This window comes from Apaloderma vittatum, unplaced genomic scaffold (genome assembly GCF_000703405.1).
Source record: "Apaloderma vittatum isolate BGI_N311 unplaced genomic scaffold, ASM70340v1 scaffold10578, whole genome shotgun sequence".
Lineage (NCBI taxonomy): Eukaryota > Metazoa > Chordata > Aves > Trogoniformes > Trogonidae > Apaloderma > Apaloderma vittatum.
Genome location: NW_009731219.1, coordinates 2,293 through 20,990, shown reverse-complemented (window position 1 = coordinate 20,990; position 18,698 = coordinate 2,293). Strand labels below are relative to the sequence as shown.

General features: G+C 43.3%; 1 protein-coding gene across 1 annotated transcript; it reads right to left on the bottom strand.

The window, feature by feature from the left end:
- Window positions 1-17,154: 17,154 nt before the first annotated feature.
- Window positions 17,155-18,498, bottom strand: INHBB (inhibin, beta B; the record flags this gene model as incomplete). Its single annotated transcript, XM_009875110.1, has 1 exon — window positions 17,155-18,498. A coding segment is annotated over one exon (776 nt), but the record flags the coding sequence as incomplete, so codon positions are not given.
- Between the last annotated feature and the right edge of the window lie 200 nt (window positions 18,499-18,698).

Genomic DNA, 18,698 nt, shown 5'->3' with positions numbered 1-18,698 from the left:
CATCCACACCTGCACAAGAGCAGATCCACATTCCTCTCCCGTAAGCCTTGTTTTCCTGCAGTCTACATGACATTGGTCCTCTTCGGTCACTTCCACAGCATCCTCATACCCCCTTCTCTCTACTGTGCCTCTCACCAGTTCCAGTTTCTAGGAAGGAGGATTACCTGGGCCTCCAGTGCCTCTCCTCACTGCAGGGTGATGGCACAACACATACACCCAGGTCTAGCAGGGTACCTTCCCTCATTGCACACGCATAAGTCTTACTCTGGCTGGCTCGCCTTTATGGGTAAGGACTCTCAGCATGGGTAGAAACATCCTTTTAGATTTCTCTGAAGTGATTCTTGTTATCTCTCCTACCAGTTATTTTGGGCCACACTGTCTGACCCACTGGCCTTTAGCTAGACCTTATCATCATCATTCTAGGTCCTCATAGTCACGCTAAGAAGTACTTGCAGATTCTTACCAAATAATCTGTAATACAGCCTTTCCCAAACGTCCATGTTACATCACTGCAGATATTCTTACGATGTTAGCAGGATAAATATGTGTCATTATTGTACATATCATTACTTTACACACACAGCTTTGATCCACCAGGCCCCTAAATGATTCTTCTGCAAAGATCAATTGATCGTTAACTACATATTGTTCATAAGCTCTTTGGGAAGGCACCATATTTTGTTGTCTGCCTGTGTAATGCCTCGAGCAATAAGGTCCCTTCACACCATAGCAGTGTCGATAATATATACTCCCAACTGTGCTAGGTGCTATACATACATACAGTGACACATAGTAGACTGGTGTTGCCGCTTTTTTCTTTGTTGTCTGCTACCCTAGGTAACAGATGATCACTAGACAGAAGAATAAGTGACCCAGCATTCTATAATTTCATGTACCAAGCACAGTGAAACCCAACACATTTGTAAATGATTTGGCTTGAGAAAGCATGAGGCACAACTAAATTAAGGTAATGCGAATCACAATAGAAAGAACAAGCACTACATCAAAGGATTATCTAGAGTAATTTGCAGTATTTTCCAGTGAAAGAGAGACTTTTGTTAACCTGTAGACTGCATGCACCAAGATGTGGTGGAATAGCCAAGATACAGAGGAAAAAGAAATGTTTTTTGCTAGGGTATGTAGCAGCAATGGGAGCAGTCATGCAATATAAAAAGTCTGACCTCCAGATTATCACCACCCCAGGACTGGGGTACATACTCCTTTATAGTCTCCCTCCATGGGCCTCTCCATAACAGACTGTGAAAAAATGCAAATATTCCTCTTTCCTTTATTAGAAAATAGTTGTATGGCTGCTTTGGTTTTGCTGTGGAATAAATTCTATAACCAGAAGCATTATCCCAGGAGCACATGCAAGTACCCACAACTTAATGCTACCTTCTCAGTGACAGCATCCCAGTTGGGGATCAGACACAACCAAACCTCAGCCCTCTTACAGGTTCCTCTTTACACAGCCCACACAGACCACAGAGGAGGGTGCAGAGAGGCTCAGGACTGTGCCCCACTGCAGCACATGCAGCCTGTGAGAGACCAGCACCAGTCCCACCATGCCCAGCATCACTTACTGGAGTGACTGGCCAGCACTGTCTGGAGTACAACCAAGTAGCACGTACTCAACCTTCCCAAACTCCTCCCAAGCATGACATCAACTTTTCATCTTACCCAACACATAGATGTTTGCCAGAGATTAAAATAAACATTGCTGTGGTTTCTGTTAGCATCAGATCAGTAGGACTGTCAGGTGCAAAACTCGATGTGGAATCCCCATCTGTATGACTAGCTCTCTTCCCAGAGAATCATCAGCTCAGGGTATTCTTAAGTTTTTTCATATTTTTGTGCCACTGCTGCTCTTCCATGGTACTTTTCACCCAAAAGCATTATATTGCAGTCAAAGAAGCAGACGTCAAGGAAACTCTCAATTCAGTAGTTCCTGTGCTGCAGGGCAGAGGTTAAAAACAAATTCTCCTGGTACCCAACCCTTCTTAGCTGACTGGATGAGACCTCCTGTGCTGTGCAGCAAAAACAAATCTGGGATTAGCTCCATCACCAGAGCTACCACAGTTCTATTATGTGCTCCCCCCACTCCTGGAAGCAGGAGCATGAAAGGTCTCACGCACTAGTAAGCTGAGCTCCTCATCTCCAGCAGCCTGCAGTAGAGAGTGTGACAGCACACCTCTGCCATCATCAGTTCTTGAGGAACATCCCTATGGAAAAGGCATCTGAGCAAATGCAATTCTCTATTTGATGCCCTGATCACAGAAAAAAAAAAAAAAAAAAAAGCTTTGACTCTTCAGATCCCACTGGCTTTTCACTGCACGAGGGGGGAAAAAAAAAACCCCAAAATTTATCTGAAGCAAATACCAATTCCAGACTGCTGCTTTTCTCAAAATATGCTCATACACACCTCTTTTCAGCTAGCAAACACATACAGGCCTGCTTCTAAACTCATTACAAAGAGAAATTACTTCTGCAGAGGCAGAACTAGTGTATAACAAGGACAAGTGGGATAAGAATCACACCCTTCCACTTCAGTGCCTGTGTACCCATTTCCCCACCTCTTATATAAGCCTCTATGCTCCAAGTTCAAGGTAAATGATTGCAATATTTCTGTAATCCTCAGTAATGTGACAAGAGTAATCGTAGGGTCCAGGGAAGCTAAGTAACACTGCTTAAACAGTGGGTGGTCTGATGGCTTGAATAGCTCCTGTGCACTAAGGTTGTAGTGGGAGTCCCCCAGAACCCCACTTTGTACCCAAGGTAGTTCATCCACGATCTGCAACACTGGCCTTTTTGTCCAGGACATCCTGGCACCAGCATTGCGTAGCAGACTTGAGACATAGCCAAGTTCTTTCAGGTGGTCTGCAAAGTTAACTAACCCTTAAAAAGTTTGTCCTTGGTATCCACCCCATCACCTTCACTCTCCATTTCGTTCAAAAGCTCTAGGTGGAAGCATACTGAACATTTTGCAAGAAAAATCTGCTCAGAGAGACCTATTCCAGGTGCACAGGCTTTTGCTGAGTACAGCATTATTTGGGGTATTCTCTGGGGAAAAAAAAAAAAAAAATCTACTTTTACAGCAAAAGAGCCATTTGCCATGTGCAATGCGCTGAAATACTTTGCCACAGCAAAGTCTGGTCTAAACATGTTGTTGGCCAATAAAAGGGGGGAAACACGCTGCCAGTAAACATTTGCGTGGTATGTCTTTGAAGGCTTCAAGGCAGACTAAATGGAATAATTGTGAAGATGTATTATTTATAATACAACAAATCTTCCCCACAAGATATAGGTCTCCATTAATCTAGTACCCAACTGCTTTTAAGTGCATTTTTTAATGTGTTTACCCTGCTAAGGGAGTTATGTTTTATTATCTCCATTTTGCATTTGGGGAATTGAGGTACTGGGAGATTAATAGATTTGCTCGAGGTTACATAGCAAATCTCCAGCAAAGCACAAACGCAGACCAAGTGTCCCAGATTGTTCTTCTCCACTGGATGTATCCATCGATATGCCAGGACACATTAAAACATCAAAGGTCTCTTGTGATGTGACTTTTCCCTCTGTGAAAAAAAGACTGATCTCATGCAAGCAAGCAACATTGTATTGGAGTCAACAGAAGTTCATCTATTTCTGTGAAAGCTGAAGCAAGGTCTGGAGATGTTGGAATATCCTCATTTTTCTAGCTATCCAGTGCATTCAGCCCTAATTCACAAATGCCTTTTCACTGACAAAACCTGCTGCATCTGGCAAACAACCTATTCACTGATAAAGATTCACTGACACAGTCTTACATTTCACATACTGCCATTTGAAATCAGATACTGCTTCATGCCTCCCTCAAGCTTAGTGGAGCTGCAGAGGTGTTCCCCAGCTCTCTGCTAAGTCACCCTCCCTGAAGGTGAAATCTGTACTGCTCTCCAGCCCATGGTGGAGTCTGGGGAATTGGGAATAGTGCAAGCCCCTCTCTCCTATTTCCCAGATGGCTTAGTTCCCTCACCCAATCCTTCCTAGGAGGAAAAGATCCTGATCAGTGCAACTAGTATGTTGTGGCTTTCAAGAGGATGATGTTTCCATTCATTTCCAAGTTCCAGTTTAAACCTAAGTGGAATTCGAATGAGTAACAGGTCCGGTAACAACGGGAGAAGGATATTCTGTGCCACACGTGCATTTGTCAGCACATAAACAGAGAAGCCATGAAACCTCCCTGTCTCACCACAAAAAATAAAGAAGAACCAAGGGCTTTGCCTAAAGCATCTTGCCTAGGGAAAGCAATCATGGGAGCCTAGGTTATCCACTTCCAAGACTTAAAAACTCCCTTTAGTGCAGTTACACCAAAGGAGTTCTGTGGACAACATGTGAGACTGATGACCTGTTTCTCATCAGCACAGACTGTAAGCCCTCTTTAACACACAAGAAAACAACAAAAGAAAAGTCAATGGCAGAGCTCAGCAAGTTTGCTTCATGAGTCATCACATCTAAGACATCCTCATGACTAGAGAAAGCAAGATGTAGTCCTCACCTCAAAGCTGCCACCAAAGAGCCTGCAAGCAGGTTTCACCTAGCGAGCAAGTAATACATTCTGACAGCAGGGGCAGATTTGATTTTCTGTTTAAGATCAGGGATACACACAGGTAAACAGCAACAATGCACCTCAAGGCTGCTCCATGTCTCAGCTCACTTTGAATAAGGCTACCTCAGTGAGGGGAGGTGGTTTTGAGGCAAAATACAAAACTGAGGAACTCGGATGTCCTTATCCTTCTTCACCAAGGTAAGCCTGACATGCAGAACGTGGTACTCTGCCTCCAGCACAGAGTTTGGGCTGCTCAAGACATGCTTGACATCCCCCCGCACTTAAAGATTATTCAGTGTCAAATGTTCGCCGGCGTTTTGAACAGCTAAACAATGAATTTTCCCACTGCCTCTCCTGCTAATGATGAACGAATAAAGAATCCCCTAGGGAATTTCCCTTCATCTGCTCACGAGTGCCACTTCGCTAGTCACATTTATCTGACAAATCTTACAGATGGCTTGGCACGAGCTTGCAACAAGCACACCATCTTTGGAGCTGGGATTGGCTACGACGCTTTTGTGGCAAATTGGGCAAGCCTGCAGCAGAGCCCCATAAGGGCGATCACTACTGGAGTGATACCCTTAACAAATTCACAACTTCATCCAGTGCCATTTCCACAGAACACACCTATGAAGGTGATGGCATTTCCAACGTCGCAGCTGCCCCATGAGGAACAGAGTCTCTTGTCACAGAATAAATTGTGCTCTGACCCAGACAGTGAGGTATCCTGGAAAAAGACTCCCATTGAGTCATTTTCCTGCCTTTCTGTTAAAGATGAGTTTTCCCCATTAAAATAATGGAGAAGAGAATATAAAGACCCATCTGCAGACCACATTTTCAGAGGGGGTTTTGTTTGTTTTCCAACATTGTCTGTGAAATGTTGGTTGGGTCTCTCAAGCGCTTTCCAGATGTGTACTTTCTTCATGCTATGTACCCAACTCTAATTCCCGTTTGAAAGCTGTTTGACTCAGGCAAATGAATAGCAGGATTTTAAAACAGATACAAATAGTAGAACTAGGGCTTTGCACAATCCCATAGGTACTATAGATGGGACTGTCCAAACACAGACCCTTCTAATCCACCAAGAAAATGCCCTTAAGACCTGTTCAGAGTCAGACTAAAACCCATAAAATCCAGGAAATTCAGAGATAAGCCTGGATATCTGGACTGATATTATGTCCTCAGTTCACCTTACTGGGTAAATGTTAATGAATGCATTTGTTTATTCCCTGCATAGAACTGTAGGGAATATCAACAATCTGATATTATGGGAGGAGGTGATTTTTTTTCTTCTGTAAAGACCTGTTCAGAGTCAGACTAAAACCCATAAAATCCAGGAAATTCAGAGATAAGCCTGGATATCTGGACTGATATTATGTCCTCAGTTCACCTTACTGGGTAAATGTTAATGAATGCATTTGTTTATTCCCTGCATAGAACTGTAGGGAATATCAACAATCTGATATTATGGGAGGAGGTGATTTTTTTTCTCCTGTGTGTGTGTGTGTGTAGGAGTTGCTCAATATAATTTATTCTCTTTCACAATAAGAGTTTACAGCTCCTCTATCCTTTCAGAGCTGTGCAGGGTCTGTCTTGTAAAGCTTCAGAGAAGAGGACTCAAAGGAAAATCGGTTATTACAGGAAACAGGGCTGATTTTCAGTACTCCACTATCCCTCCTTTCCATTCATAGTAAACTAGTATTCCAGCACAAAACATCATCCACATGCTTTTCAGAGGGTAGCTGAACCCAGACCTTTGCAAGAAACATGAGACCAAGTTCTACAGTCAAGACTGGAGAAGAACTGGAGAACCCACCACCTCTGGATCAGAAACCCGCATAGCAGAGTTGCTGCACTGAGTACAAGGGGAAAAATGACCATACTGGTCCATCTAGCCCAGCATCGAGCCTTCTGTAGTAGTCAGACAGGTAGAAGACAGTAGAAGCAAGGCAACCACTTATGCTGTTTCCCTCACATTTCTGCTAACCTCCAGCTATTTTCAGATCAAGGTATTTCCTAAGCCAGATGTGGTTTCTAGCTAGTTAGTAATCCTCCATGCATTTCTTTACACAAACTTGTCCAGTCATCCTTTGAACCTTAATAAGCTTTTGGCCTCCACAGCCACCTTTGGCAGTGAATTCCTTGTGTCCGCTACCAGTCGTATGGAGAACATCTCCTTTTGTTTGCTTTGAGTCTGGCTGCTTCTAGTTCATTTAATGACCTTAATTGATGTACTGCCACAGAACAAACAATCCCTGCCCACTTCTGCCTTGCAGAATTCACTCCTACCCCACCAACATCTCCTCTTCTTCAGGCTGAGGAGTTTCAGCCTCATTGATTGTTCCTCACTCAGAAGCTGTTCAGCTTAGCATTTTTAACTTTCTCTCAACTATTCCAAGTTCTTCTATGTTTGAGAGGAGCAGTCCAGAACTGTCAGTGCTATTCAAGATAGTGGCAAATATGGCTGAAATATAAACCATCTCTTTTTTTCTTTCCTTCTGAGTTCCCAGTACAACCCTCTCACTTCACATTCCGGAAACACTAACTGACTCATGACAGAGGCAGTAGGAAGCAGCCGAAAGGTTTGTCCTCAATTTTATAGGAAATCTGTGAAGCAGCAGAGAAGTAGATCAAAATCTCCAGGGCCAGTCTAATGGTACTTTCCTATGTCAGTCCCCAGCCTTGATGACTTGGCCAGATCCCATCTTAGACAAAGTTCACTTACAATTTTTTAAATTGTATGAAGCATTCATGATTACATTCATTAATAAAAAGTTACATGCAGCACGACTCTTTCACCCCATCAATCATGGATACTATGACCAGTGTGTAGTTCAGGTCCTGCTACATCCACAGGTGTGTGTCAGAGCTTCCAAGTGTGCTCCAAGCAACACAAGTCCCAGAGCTCCTCAGATACAACTGCAAAAATTAGCTTCCAGCAGAAGTATTAAAACCCATGGCCACAGCCATCTTTACCCAAAGAGCATCACACACCTTTGCTACCATCAGCTGTTCTCTGCCTGTCCCTAAAACCCACAGTACAAATAAGTTTAGCCTAAGCAAAGGTTTCTGCAGCATGAGAAGTCAGATGTGGCAGAGACTCCACGAAGTCTGCTAAAGGTTTTGCTATTGCCAGCTAATTTGATGTAAAAGATTTGGAGATACTATTGTGATGGGCAGCCCTACAAGCTCAAAGGATAGATAAAACTTCTATTTATGACAAAATTCATCCCTGATAAAAATGGCACTATTCCATCGAAATCAATAAGGTTGCACCTGTGAATGCCAGCTGTGAATTGAGTCCATGGTTCTCAAATGATGTAAAGTGCTTCAGGAGGAAAGATGCTATATTTAGGTGCCATATTATTGCTATGTAGACATTTTCATAACCCCTAATTATGGGGCTTTTTTTGCAAGCTCTGTAGTATTAACTGGATTGGATAAATATATAATTAGAGAGTGTTTCAACATGCACACTCTTGATGCTAGAAGCTTTATCAGCTCTTTCTTTCCTTCATGATCTGTTTTGCTTTTCTTCTAAAGCTGTTTCTATCAATTATGGAAAGACTTACTCAGAGCCCCAATAAAGGGTCACTGCAGACATCCCAGCAGAATAGAAGAGAGCTACATTTATGTTCCAGAACTCTTTTCCAGAAAGACACCTCTGGGCTGTCATCATATAACATTGCCAGCAGCTAAGCTGATCAGACAGGAAAAAAAACACAAAAAAAACCCAACCCAAAACTCAACAAAGAACAGCAACAAAGAACTTTTCAGATGTTACCTGACTCCAAATTGTTTATAGGCCAAGGGTTCGTACTCCAACAGCCTTGACAGAAGATCTTCTGCCCAAATATTTGCTGGATCCTGTTCCCCTCTTCTGACAGCGGACAGGAAGGAAGACCCAAGGAGGTTCTTAATTTTCTGCACAGTGCCAGCAATGCACAAACGGCTTCAAAGATCTCTATCTAGGAGACAGATAGACCCCTGCCTAAAAACAACCACCCTAACAAATTACTAAATTGGTTGACAGGAGAAAGGCAAGGTACCTTTTTTTTCAGCATCCTGCCTTGTCAAATTAAAAGTTACCATTAATATTTAAATGAAACTAGTGCTAAAGTAGTTATCAAAAAAAAAAGCACCAGCGTTTTCCTTTCCAGTGTTCGTGAAACCTGTATTACTGTTTATTTCTAATCAAAAGGAGCCTTAAACAAATACACTTCTTGCTTTTTCTGATCAGGCATGGCAAATAGTTTATTTGTCAGATTCCTTCAGATGTGTTTGTGAACCTTTTCCTCTTACATCAGCTTACATCCAGTGAGAATCTGAAAAGCTAAATTACAAGTATAAACACTTCAAAACAGAAGTTAATAATAGAAAGAATTAAGAACATTGCTAGAGTGACACGATACGGATGCTGTACTATTAAACAAACGGCTCACAATGGTATTATGACATGAGTCATAATGCCTGATGCAGTGAACATATTGCAGAAAAGAACAATAGCTGCTATCACCAGCGGCAGATATATGGAGCACGATACCAGGAGCCTGACTGCTGGCTGATCCAAAGCAAGGGGTTTGTCTACAAGCCAGCAGGCTAAACTCACACCTGGTGCAAAGGGGTGCAACTGAACGGAAGCTCGTGGGGTTGCAGTGACTTCAGCTTAGGCTCCGATGTTGCACCAAAAGCACTACAGGCCTTGCTCTGCGCCATCGTGCAGACTGTTTATGACTGTAATTGACTGGGGAATTCCAGTTTGGTAGGATTTTGAATCTGCTTTCCACAGGTGTGAATAACTGAATCTGGCCCTACATTAACACCAACAGATTTTTTTTATTTTTTTTAAGCTCAGCAAGTCACAGAGCACATCTGAATTGCTGTAATGTTCCATATCATCTCAAGAAATTCTGCTGAAGACAGAAAACTGGTGGCCATCAGCACACGGACTGGTCTGCCATTGCTTTCATTGTTATATCTGTTAACTGCGGACTGCAACTGGCGATGCCAAAGAAAAAGATTATTGTAAGAGCTAGCACATTTACAAGTTCAACAGACAAAGCATAGAATCAAATCCTGGGGTGCACTTATAGCATGTGCTTCCCATAATTAAGTCTATTTGTGGCACGTAAAGCAAAAAAAAAAAAGCTTTCATTTGGGGTAGAACTTAAGCATAGCTTTACTTTCTCTGCCTGATGCAGTAACCCAATTCAAGGGGATATGGTCTGGAAGCAATGTTCTCCAAGATTCACATGTCTATAATTGTCAAGGCAGGGGGTGAGAAATGAAAACAAAGTAAGGGGAACGCACCCATAAAATGAAACATAGGGCCTGATTCATTGTCACGCACTGTTAACATAGTGATTCGACCACTGTGGTGTGCAGCTAATATAAACAGAGACGGCTTAAATCCTAAGTCTCTGTGCCTATCATGTAATTAATAAAAAACACTCAGCCAGCGTTGGTTGGCTCTGCTCTGCCCAAGTGTGTGCTACCCAGTACAGGAAGGGTGGCCCAATGCAGGACATGAAATCAGGGTGCTACGACATTCTGGCGCTTTCTCAGCTTTTACAGCAGCACTGGGGACCCCTGGCAGATATCCTAAAGGCAGCCTCAAGGTTGCTCTGAACTGTGCTAAAGACCAAACCAGCTTCTCAAAAATTTCAAAACATGGGTTGAGTGAAAAAGTGGTTGCTGCACTCTCTTGGATGTGGAGCTGGCTGGAGCACAGCCACATCTGGGAACAGGCTGCCTTCTCTTCAGCCATCACGAGGGCACCTACACACCACCTACTTAATGCAAGACAACATACTCAGGAAGACATACCCAAAAGTCAAAAAATCTACTCAAAACAGTGAGTAGCTACACTGCATTACCTCAAATCTATCATTGGGATCTCCCAAAATACATTTTATTACAAAGACATTAACATGGCAGAAGTCGATTTGCTTAGAGAAAGCCTTTCTTGCCTGTGTGTGTTTACACACAGAACGCACACTCACCCATGCAAACATGCCACCCCGATCAAGCCAAACATACACAATGTATACAAGACACAAATAAAAACTTATGAGTCACCAATAACCGCCTCATAAATTACATGGTCTTACAAAGTATCACTGCTAAAGATAACTCATACAATTGGATACAAAGCATACATATACAACTCTCATTAAGAGAGATAAGATTTGTTTGTTTCCTTTCACAAGAACGCAGAGCCTTAATTTACAAGGTCCTCCATTTTTTATTATTTTTTTTTGTTTTTTAAAGCTTGGAGTCCCACAGCTCTGTGTCAGTTCCAACCCCTGACATAAAAACAAACCATAAGCAACTGAACCTGATTACAGAGAACATAGCAAAGAGGAGACAGGACAGGGGGGTCAAAAAGTCCGAGCCCAGTCTGGAGCTGGATATGGTAGCATTTACAACCCTTTATCCACACACGGACATCGCTTCAGCACCCACCTCTCCTACCTCGCTCCCGCTGCGCTGCCCAAGACCGGCTCCCCCATTACCCAAGTGAAGAACTAAGCTCCAGCCACAGGAACGCACGGCCACAGCAGCTCTTCCAGAGCTTACGACAAACCGTTCTGCAGGAATGGGCACCAGCCGCTCCATCCAGCAAAACGAAGAGGGACAGATCAGCCCCGCAGCCTCTGCTTGGGCAAAACCTAAATGCCACTTTGGTACCACTTGGCTGAAACAGCCCAAACACGGCGTGTTTGTTTTGCTGACACATAGGTTTAAGTTTGCTCCCCAGCCACATCTTCTTTCCCCTTGGATACAATAGCTATCTTCATAGCACTTATTATAACATATTGCAGCAATAACGTGCAATTATCCTCAAAAACAAAGCAAAAGCTCAAGATAAAAATAACAGGCACTGAGTACACTTACCAGCTGGAGGAAAGCAGCGAGGCAGCACTAGCTGCAGCCCTAAAATGGTTGTGCTGTACCAGGCTGCAGCTGCCTCTCCCAGCCTGATTTCAAAGGCCAGACTGCAGGAGAACACAGCAGGAGGTAAGCCCGCTCCAAAAAACAGGTCTAAAATGAGAAGGAACGTGCAGGAGCCGAGCTTTGCAGAGCTGCCATTAGGTAGAGATGTGCCTCACCTGGGGTCTCTGCACTTTGCAGCTGGATTCACTGATCGCTTTGGGGCCAAACATGAGCTTGAAATGCCTCACACCTGGGAGGACTCATCCTTTCACTAGGAGAGGTCCATCAGGTGGCCAGCAACCACAACTCCCATTCTGGGTCTTTCCTGATGGTGATGTCTAACCTAGGGAGATCCATACACCTCCTGGGTTTTCTTCTTGTACTTTTTTCTGTTTTGCTGGATACGTGTACTTTGACTTTATCTACAACAGACTCCTACACTGACCCCTCTATTTCTAAGCTTTCACAACAGTGTACCCTAAAAGGGGGGAAAAAAGTTTTACGGGCCAAAACCAGGAAGCCTGTGAATTTAATAAAAGTATTGGCTTAAAATTCTCAGTGGTGGATCACAAAGATGGCAAATCTGATCAAGCACACAGAAACTGGATGCACAGCTCAGGTTTCTGATGGCTTCAGAGATCTCTCAGGTTGTATTGCATGTGTGGAAAAACTTGACATCTCTGCTTTCTACAAGGAAGACTGGTTAGAGCTGCACACATTCAAGGAGGGCCTCTGTTTAACAGAATTGGCCAAATCAGATTAAAAACCCAATATCTATGATGAAGGCTGCAAGCTGTCTTCTCGGAGAAGTTCCACTGATGTGAACCAGAAGTTCCTTGCATGTGGTCAGGCCCTAAATTTGATACTGGAATTTAAAAACAAATTAAGATTCCCATGTAATATTGACTTCTTTTTTTTTTTTTCCAGAGTAAAAGATTTTACAGCATGGAATGCTATATGCAGTGGTTACATGAGTCCAAGTAATTGTACCAATTATATAATTTGATATAATTGCACTAATTACATAAACACATAATAATGAAATATAAGTTATTCCAAGAGCTAAACTGGAAGAACATTAAAGAACCTAAATCTGCTCCCACTTATTCTAGTACAAATCAGAAACAATTCCCCTGAAATCAATGAAGTTACCCAAATAAAATTGGCCCCTACCATTACAAGCAGCCAGGTAAATCCAGCTCTTGGTTCAAGGGTATTGACTGGGTAGCAAATGAAAGTTACTGCAGTATTTTGCATCAACAGAGATTGTTAATTCCTGGACAAATTCCAGCGTATTCGGGGAGAGTGTCCCTGTGTTCATGACCAGGTTACGTTTCTTCTCCCCTTATTCTGATCTGTTGTGCAGCATCTGTGGGTTTTGCTAGATCTTTTGGCTGCTGATCCTGAAGAGAAAAAAAAAAAAAAGACTTTTTTTTTTAAATACTGAGAATAAGCTGGACCAAATCAGGCTTTCAAGATTCATGCATGTCTTTAGTTAAACTTGTGTTAACCTGAATTGCACCTGCAGACTTTAGGGGAGCTACTGCAGACTAATGCCAGTATTAACAGCAACAGACTCTCCTCTTCGACAGAAATCTTTATTTCTGATCCATTTTGCAAAATGTTCTTCAACCCTTCACAGTAGAAACCACTACAAAGAAAAGTTTTTCTTAACAAGGATTCATTCAGTGAGAGGTTTCCCTTCTCTCCCATGGCAGGGGGAGTGCAGCAATTAATTTCAGCTGCTGACTTCACCTCTCACGAGTAACAAAGCAAAGAAGGTGAGAGCTGGCAATATTGGAGCAGGTGTCTATTATGTGTGGAAATACGTGATGTATGCAGAGTTAATCCACCAAGTGCTCTGTTGCACCACATTGTGACAGTCACCCCGTTCACACCATCCTCATTAACGCCACTGGGAGGTCCGGGGACTGGAGTTTTGCCTGCATCAGAATATTTTAAAGGACAAAGATTTTCCAGCTGTGGAGATTGAGTCTGCCATGTGACAGAAGACAATGATTTAGCATTTACAGGACCAAATTCAAAGCCTTCCAGAGACAAGAGAAAGGCATCTAGTCACCTTGGGGCAGGGGGGGTGACCCAGCTGGTTTTTTTAGGTACAGTACCTAACATGGCATAAGGCAATGAAACTGAATAAGAATGGGAATGACAGATGGGAAAATAAACCCCACCATTTTCAAAAAGTAGCCATCAAGCTTGGAATCACATTTTTCATTTTGCCCAATTTCAAAAACGCAGGAGGTGGAAGCTGCAAGAAGCGGAATTCCTGCAGCCCCTTACAAAGAGCTGGCAAGCGCAGTAGCCTTGTCACATCTCTGAAAAACCAAGTCCAAACTGTCTTAGATTGGTTTCACAGAATTAAAGACCTTTTAAATTCTATTTCATTTTAGCCTTAGAAAACTGTGTGACAGGTTGCTGTCAGCACCAGGACACAGGAATACCTCACTGCAGCACGCCCTGAGCAGTGAGTGACTGCACACTGCAGAAAACTCAAAGCGTGTTCTGTTCAGATTGATTTCCAGAGACTGTTTCACACAAAACAAAAAGACCTGGGAACCTGGACTATGATCCAGCTCTTCCCACTCCTGTACGATGCCCCTGACACCAGGCTGATTCGTGCTCTTCTTCATGTTTCTATTTCTGCCCCATGAATGTCAGGGCTGTAACCGCAAATGGGGGAGCAGGGAAGGCAGGGGAAGAAACCTGTGAAAACTTTTTACTGAGAAAAGGGGTGTTCTTTGCCAGCCTCTGTGGAAGAGTTCAGGATCCCCAGCTTGCTTGTGGGTTTCTGGTGGGTTGCGGAGCACAGCCCGCTCCCGTCCCTCACTCCTGGCCAGCCCAAGCTCATGGCATCTTGCCTGCCAGCAGCCTCCTGCTCCCTGGGGCTGCAGGTCCGAACTCTGCTGCGAGACACCCTGCTCTCCTCCTGGGAGAGCACAGGAGCCCCAGTGTCCAATGCAGGGCTTGGCTTTCACCCCAGAAATGAAACATTTCCAATTAAAAATGAAACCTAATCGGACCCAGCCTCCAGGGCCTTGCATTTCGATGGGCAAGATTTCTTAATGTACCCTATTTTTAAAAGCGCAGACTGGTCTCATTCATAATGATGGCATCATATTAGGTCAAATGTGCTGTCAGACTGGAGGCACATGTATTTGCCACTGATTTCAAGGGGAATTTATTGAACTCTTCAGTAGCATGACTGACCCAGCAACAAAGACAAGGGAGAAGCTGCTAAGAGATGGAGCAGGAACAGTGAGTGGTGGCTTTGACAATAAATGTGCAGTTTGAGGTGGTGAGAAAGCTATGAAATATTCAAAAAATTTGGTCCAGGGGACAAAGTTCTGCACAGCAGGTTGTTGACACAGCCACGGCAAATTGCTCCTAGAGGTCTCCCGAAACAAAGCCATTTAACCCCAGCGTCTGGCTTTGAGGAGGGGTGGGCAGAGCTACGCTTGCATGTGAATTGTAAGTAGAACCCATCATTAGTTGCATGAACTTGCTTCTTCAACACTTTCCAGGTCTTGGGGTCAGATCTAACGTTTGCTAAGTCAACAGAGGTCCTTCTGTCAGCTTCAGCTGGCATTTGCTCAGGTCTCCAGGAAGAAGAATTTATCTGTGAAGATCAATGAAATCAATATCTGGATATGTGCACAGCTGACAAGAATTTCTATGAGTATTTGTCAACATTTTGGGGGGTTAGTAAAGCAGACGTATTTTACTTAAAACACAACAAAACCTCCTTGGTGCCAGCTGATTTTAAAAAAAAAAAAAAGTTTGTCAAACTTAGTATTGACCTCTTTTTCCTGGAAGTGCTCTCCGCGTTATTTTTTTACAACTTGCAACCGATCAGGGAGTGACCTAGACAAGAAGGTACATTCTTACACAGCAGGTGAACCAGGAACTTGCTGTAAATGACCTGTAGGTATGCGGAACAGCCCCGTTCCTGTGCCCAGAGACCCTGTACTGATGCAGAGAGAAAGAATCAGATGCCTTCATGTATAGACAGCAATAAAACTACAGTGTAACATTTTTAGGATTGCAGCTGAGCTCTCAGACAAGGCTTTCTGCAATGACTAATATGACTACGGTCTAACGCGACAGTTCACTGTCTGCAGTCGCATTCAGTCCCGAAAGCAGGCAAGTTTCTCCAGATGTTAAACGCAAAAAAAAAAAAAAGAAAAAAAAAAAAGAGCACATCCAGTTTTCAATCTTTTTTATTTATTTAAACTGTACACAAATGTAAAATACTTCAACAGCAAATCTAAGTGAAAATTGTTTGGTTTAAATTATTATGGAACAGAACCTAAAAGGAACTTTATTAAATAAACATAAAAATTGGATTTAAAGAATGCACATATTGTAATGTATTCTACAATAGTCATTTTTTTTCACTCTACGTTCCATGTGCGTATGGTATAGAAAAGACACTGAATAGAACAAACAGAATCCATTTTGTACCCTGAAACAATTGGTAGGCCTCGTGAGGGATTGCTCAGTATGACTACATGATATATGATGGCTTTGCCATCTCATAAAAATTATAACTAATATGTTGGCCTCTTTGGTTCCAAAATTTATGTATAATACATTTAACTGTATTCATTTTTTGCTGCTATAAAAATAACATTTTTTTTCAAATGGCAGTTTTTTGACTAATCATGCAACTAAATCAGTGCAAACATTAAAAGCAATCATTCGCTTTAAAAAAGAAGCAAAAGATTTAATTTCAAGTATAAAAAAATATAAAAAAGTCATATCATAAGTCCAGTTTTGTCTAGTATGGGTCAACACTTTAAATTGCATAGCTCATGCGGCACCTGTTTACCTAGATAGTGAGCAAAGATAAGTGCACTATCAAGTACCACTTTTCAAGGCATTGAAATTTGCAAGTGCTATTATACGTGCATTCAAGCAGTTTGCAAGTGCTATGCTGTATCATTGTTTTCTGATCTTTATGGCCATCCGTGACACCTCCTGGTAAGGAAATTGAAAGCACTCTCCTCTTCCCTCCTTTCCAAGACTTGTTAAAATGTTCCTCGCCTGTTCTTAAATGCACTGCATTTTTCAGGATGTCTCCACTCTGTTACTGTCACTCCTCTTCAGGGTTCATTGGTTTAGCCATGGTGGCGGTTGCTTGTTTGCTCGTCCCCCACGTGACGTGTCCTTTGCCGAGTCCCCCATTGAAGAACACAGGTTGCAACTTTGACTTTTCGTTCTCTGAACAGTGAGAGATGCCAACAGTCAGCACAGTCCAGATAGGGTATTGGATCCTCTTTCCTAAGACACGGCAGGTGTCGCCATCCACGGGTTGCCAGTGGGCAGTTAAAGCATCAGATCACGCCAGCCTAGCTTGTGACTTCTCAACGCTCAAATGTTGGAAATGCAGCAGTTGCTTACATGTCTGCTCCCTTTTTTCTCTCTCTCTCTCTCTCCGATGGCACCACGCGGTTCCTTACTGGAAGTGCTGTAGGGAGATGTGGGTATCTGTGATGTCTGCATTTAGATAATTTAAATTAAAAGGAAGTAAGGAAGTGATCACCTCCCAAGGCAGATGTCCTGGAGCTTCCCATTAGACCTAAGAGGTCAACGGTTTTTCTTTTTTTTTTTTTTCTAAATTTGGTCATTTTGACACCTGCGTGCAAGAATACGTCGTGTTCTCGCAGTCTGTGCTTTTGCCTGAGCAAAGGGAGCTCATTTCGGTCTGGCTTTACTGGCAGGCGGGGAAACAGCTGCCCAGCCGCTCACTCGTACTGGCAGGCATTTAGGTCCGTCGTCACTGGTCACTGACTTTCTGTGCTCATGTCCCTTTTCCGAGCTGCCTCGTGTGCGTGTGTGTGTCTGTGTGTGTGTGTATGAGCGCGTGTTTGTGTGTGTGCCCGCGTTTAGTGTATGTGTGTGTGCACGTGTGTGTGTGTCTTTAAGATATTTCATAGCATTAACTTATAAGTGGTAGAATATATAAGTGTCCAAGATCCACAAACTGCCACTGTCCTGACACCAAAGTGAAATGATTTTTTTTTCTTTTTTTTTTTTTGTCAAACTTTTCCACAGTGACTTTCCAACACTGATGCCTGGATACACAGTGAAACTTCCTCCAACATCATCTCGTACGGGAATGTTTCTTTCTCTCTCTCTCTCCCCCTCTCTCTCTCTCCCCCCCCAAAAACACACCTTGAATCAAGCACAACCACATTCTTCCACAATCATATTGGGAACGTCCCTTTTCACAATGTTGTATTCATCATCAAAGTACAGCATTGACATTGTGCTAAGTTTGGTTGGAATGCAACAGGAGTTCACGGTGCCCGGGTTCAGCCCCCGCATTCGGTACTGATTCACGACGGCGGTGTGAAAGGAGGAAGCCGACCCCGGGACGCCGGCCAAGTAGGCCGGGCAGCTCCCTTCACAGTAATTCCCATAGTAACCTGATGGTGCTATGATCCAGTCATTCCACCCAATGAGTCTAAAGTCAATGTAAAACTGTTGCCTGCAACATAGATTGGTCCTGCCATCGCACTCCAGGCCTCTTTTCCGGATCCTGTGTTTGTTATCGGCGAGGCGGGCCTGCACCACTAAAAAAGGCCGGTGGGATTCCTCCCCGGGGTCCACATAAATTGGCAGCACTGAATACTCTTCACAGCCCTCGCATTGAACATCCAAGTTCAGTCTCCTTTCTCCTCTCTCAAACAGAGCCTGGATTGCCTCTGTCATGGGAAAAGTGTGCCAACCACTTCTTTTGAGATCAACTTTCTTTTCAACCACATTCCACTTGTTGCTAGTGTCCGGGTCTTGGAAATAGACTTTGACTCTTACTTTTCGCCTGCTGCCTTTCTCTAAGACATATGGAAGCAGCTTCAAGTAAAGCCACAGGCTGGCTTGAACGACAAACAAGTTCTGGTTCCCTTCATTCGAGATGAAGAAATAGAGGCGGACTCTAGATGAGGCCAGATCGTCTGCAAGATAAGGAGAGATCAGCAAGATTAAGTCAAAAAGGAAATGTTAGCTTGTGTGCCCTTCTGGATTCGGGGACAACGCTCCAGCACAGCAGATCGAGGGAGCAGCACCGGGGCTGTGCCGGCCAGAAGGCACGTACTGAATCAGATATCCCCAATTTGCAATCAAAATGAATTGGAAAGGGACTTCCCACAGCAAC